The sequence below is a fragment of the Athene cunicularia genome, unplaced genomic scaffold (assembly GCF_003259725.1).
Source record: "Athene cunicularia isolate RWA unplaced genomic scaffold, athCun1 SCF_42, whole genome shotgun sequence".
Lineage (NCBI taxonomy): Eukaryota > Metazoa > Chordata > Aves > Strigiformes > Strigidae > Athene > Athene cunicularia.
In genome coordinates this window covers 49,117-52,551 of record NW_020799471.1, presented here as the reverse complement: position 1 = coordinate 52,551, position 3,435 = coordinate 49,117, and the positions used below count along the sequence as shown (strand labels likewise).

The 3,435-nt window shown below is 66.3% G+C and overlaps 1 protein-coding gene across 6 annotated transcripts in view; it reads right to left on the bottom strand.

Moving 5' to 3' along the window:
• LRP1 (LDL receptor related protein 1) overlaps positions 1-3,435 on the bottom strand; it is a 56,280-nt gene that overhangs the window by 7,199 nt on the left and 45,646 nt on the right. For all 6 annotated transcript variants that reach the window (XR_003400312.1, XR_003400313.1, XM_026867451.1 and 3 more), the window contains 7 exons: positions 3,181-3,329; positions 2,788-2,881; positions 2,280-2,396; positions 2,057-2,176; positions 1,450-1,572; positions 987-1,112; positions 630-746 (listed from right to left, as the gene is read on the bottom strand). Coding sequence is in view for 4 of the 6 variants with exons in the window: in XM_026867451.1 (XP_026723252.1) it covers positions 630-746; positions 987-1,112; positions 1,450-1,572; positions 2,057-2,176; positions 2,280-2,396; positions 2,788-2,881; positions 3,181-3,329 (846 nt within the window). In the remaining 2 variants the exon portion in view is untranslated. The remainder of the gene's footprint in view (positions 1-629; positions 747-986; positions 1,113-1,449; positions 1,573-2,056; positions 2,177-2,279; positions 2,397-2,787; positions 2,882-3,180; positions 3,330-3,435) is intronic.

The following is a 3,435-nucleotide window of genomic DNA, read 5'->3' as shown; positions in this document are numbered from 1 at the left end:
CAGACCCCGGTGCCATCCCACGGGCAGCCTGGGCCCCTCCGGAGGGGCAGGACCGGGCTCCCGCCCGCAGCAGAGCCCCAGGAACTCGCCCCCACGGGCGGTCACAGTCCTCCGCCGCGCCGCAGGGCGGGTGCTGGCACAGCTCTGCTAACAAGCCGTAGGTAGCTCACTAAGGGGCAGCACCTTCATCACCTGCCAGGGCGCCGGGGACCAGCCGCCTCCCTGCACGCTGGCCCGGGTCCAGCTTTGCGACCTGGGTGCCAGCAGTTCCGTGGCTCCCCAAGGCTCGGTGCGTCCCCACCACCTTCCCCGGCCAAACCACTCCCATGGGCACTGCCTGCCGGGCCGAGGCCGCAGCACAGGGCAAAGGTCAACGCGGAGCCGCTGCACCGCGAGCGGGACGAGGCGCCCATGGCCCAGCACGGCCACGCAGGGCCCAGGCGCTGCCTGCGGGGAGGGTGGCGGGGTCCCCTCCTCCCTTTTACCTGTCCCCCCGGGGGCCTGTGGGACCCGGTCAGCCAGACCTGGCCGAGCCCCCCCCAGCCATCAGCCCAAGCAGGCAGAGGGTCTGGGGCGACCTGAACTGCTCCCCTCCCAACTGCACAGCAAAGGCTCAAAGCAGCACGTACTGCAGCTCTCCTCATCCGAGTTGTCCCCGCAGTCGTTGTCGTAGTCGCACTGCCAGCGACCCGGCACGCAGCGGTTGTTCTTGCACCGGAACTGGTAGGGCTCACAGGTGCGTTCGTCTGCGAGGGACGAGACCGGACAGGTGTCAGCTCTCGCCAGCCAGCAGGGTGGGCTCTGCTGCTCTCAGCCAGCCCCCTCCAACCCAGCCTTGCCCACGGGGTTGAGAAAAGGAGAAGCGAAAACTTCCCCCAGCCCCCGGCCCAGCAGGGAGGTGGAGGGGACTGCACAGGGCAGCCTGAGCCTCGGGGAAGGGGGGGCACAAGATGCCCTCTGGGCTCGTCCCCCCAGCCCCTGCTCACCGCATTCCTCCTTGGGCTCGTCGGAGCCGTCCCCGCAGTCGTCCTCCCCGTCGCACTTCCAGCGCGCTGGGATGCACCGGCCTGAGTCCTTGCAGCGGAACTCGTCCACCCCACATGTCATTTGTGCTGGCGGGGAGAAACGAGATGGCGGGGATGTGGGGAGGCACATTTCTTCCTCCGCTGGGCTGAGGAACACCCTGTGCCAGCAGCCTGGAGCCGACTGCAGCATCCCTGCCTGGAACAGGGTGGGCAAGATCCCCCCGTTCAAGCAGTTTTTCGGGGAGAAGTCAGAGAGGAGGATCCCAGCGGTACAGACCCAGGCGGAGCCACCACCACCATTGCCCGCTGCCCGCAGACACTGAGCAGGGACCCGCCGCCCCGCAGACACACGGACGTGACCAGCTGTGGGCAGCTCCTGGGTTCGGTGTGTCCAGACCCACCCCGTCCCCACCAGGCTCCTTACTGCAGTTGGCAGGTTCATCGGAGCCATCCACACAGTCGTTGTCCCGGTCGCACACCCACACGCGGGGGATGCAGCGCTTGGTGATCGCACACTGGAACTGGTTGGGGGCACAAGTCACCTCCGCTGCAGGAGGGAGAAGCAGAGTCAGGAGAGGCATCGGGGCGGGCAGGGGTCTGCCAGCCACCACCCCACGGAACCGCCCCCCAGCGCTGAGAGGCATCGCAGGAGCCTGGGCAGGGCAGCACCTACGCGAGGGCAGCGGAGCAGAGCCCGGCGCTGAGGGGAGGCTCGAGCAGCTGCCGGGAGACAAGGCACAGGCCACGAGATCCCTCGGCCATATAACAAGCGCAGGGCAAACCCACGGCAAATATTGAACCTGCCACACCGCGGGATTTGAGGATTTTGTTTCCACTAGGAAACAAGCGCCTGCAGGGCAGCAGGGTGATGGCAGACAGAGGCTCTGCGAGGGAGGAAGCCCCACACCCAGGGGCAGGAGCCAGCTTGCGGAGAAGCCGATACCCAAGGACACGGATCCGACGCAGCGCCGCGCCCCGCAGCCCCAACTGCCTGTGCTCCCTGTCCCCAAGGCTCAGCACTCCCCGCTTACGGCAATCCTTCTCATCCTCGCCATCCCCGCAGTTGTCCTGGCCGTTGCAGCGGAAAATGCCGGGGATGCAGCGGTTGGTGTTGGTGCATTTGAACTGGCTGGGCAGACAGACGTGGATATCTGGGAAGGGGGTGGCACGGTCACAGGCTGACAGAAGCCGCATCGCCGCTCTTCCGGGACGCTGCAGCCCCGTGGCAGGCGGGTCGCAGGGTGGGGCACCTACCACAGTTGGCTTCATCTGAGTTGTCCTGGCAGTCGTTGTCTCCATCACAGATGAAGGCTGGGTTGGTGCAGATCCCAGTGGAGCACTGGAACTGCCCTGGCCTGCACTTGAACTCAGCTGTGGGGAAAGTAAGATGGGGTGAGACATTTGCCCTGGGGAACATTTTCAGGGCAAACATTCACCTCCCACCTTCCCCTCCGATGTCCTCAGCAGGGACAGGGCAGCCAGCCCCAGCCCTGGGCTGCGGTGCAGAGAGGGGGCAGCTCTGTCCCCAGAGCAGCCCCTGGCTCTCGTCCTCCACGGGGCAACACCCCGTGCAGGGACAGCAAGTTGTCCCTCTGATCTCTGAGCCCTGCTCACAGGCAGCAGAGCGGGGAGCGGCGGTGCCGTCCTGCAGCTGGAGCAGCGCCAGGGCTCCAGGAACCCGCGGCACCAGGCTGGGGCAGGCAACACACGGGCGCTCGGGGCTGGCGAGAGCTGGGCTGCGGGGCCGGGCGCTGGCACTCACGGCAGTCCTCCGGCTCATCTGAACGGTCCCCGCAGTCGTCCTCGGTGTCGCATTTCCACCAGAAAGGGATGCACTTGTCGTTCTTGCAGACAAACTGCGACGGAGACATGAGCTTGTGAGGAGGGCGGCTCGGAATGGGGAGGGAGGACCCCAGAAGGCTTTGTTCCCCGGGGACTCTGCCAAGGGCACCCATCTCCGTGCTGGCCCTTTCCAGACACCCCCGGGTCCTGACCTGAGCCCACCCCACCCAGCCTCTGGGGTTGGAGGGAGGGAGGGGAGCAGGCAGAAGGCCACTGCAGAGCCGGAGTGTCTCTGGCTCCACAGGACACCCCCAAACAACGGCAGTTTGTATGTGCTGGGAGGTGCAGGCAGGGGGGGCAGGCAGGCTGTTACCTGGCTGGCCGTGCAGTTGGAGACACAGGTTTTGCCATCACCGCCCAAGTAGAAGTTGGTAGGACAAGCACACTTGTGCCCCCCGCCCGGCGAGAGGAGGCAGAGGTTGCTGCAGCCGGCATTGTTGGTCTTGCACGGATGGTTGGGAACTAGGGAGAGCAGGGAGACAACCGCGTCTCAGACCAAAGCGAGGGACCCTCAGGGTGGTACGTGAACCCCCAGCTGCGAGACCCTTCTCACTGCGCACCCCCGTCC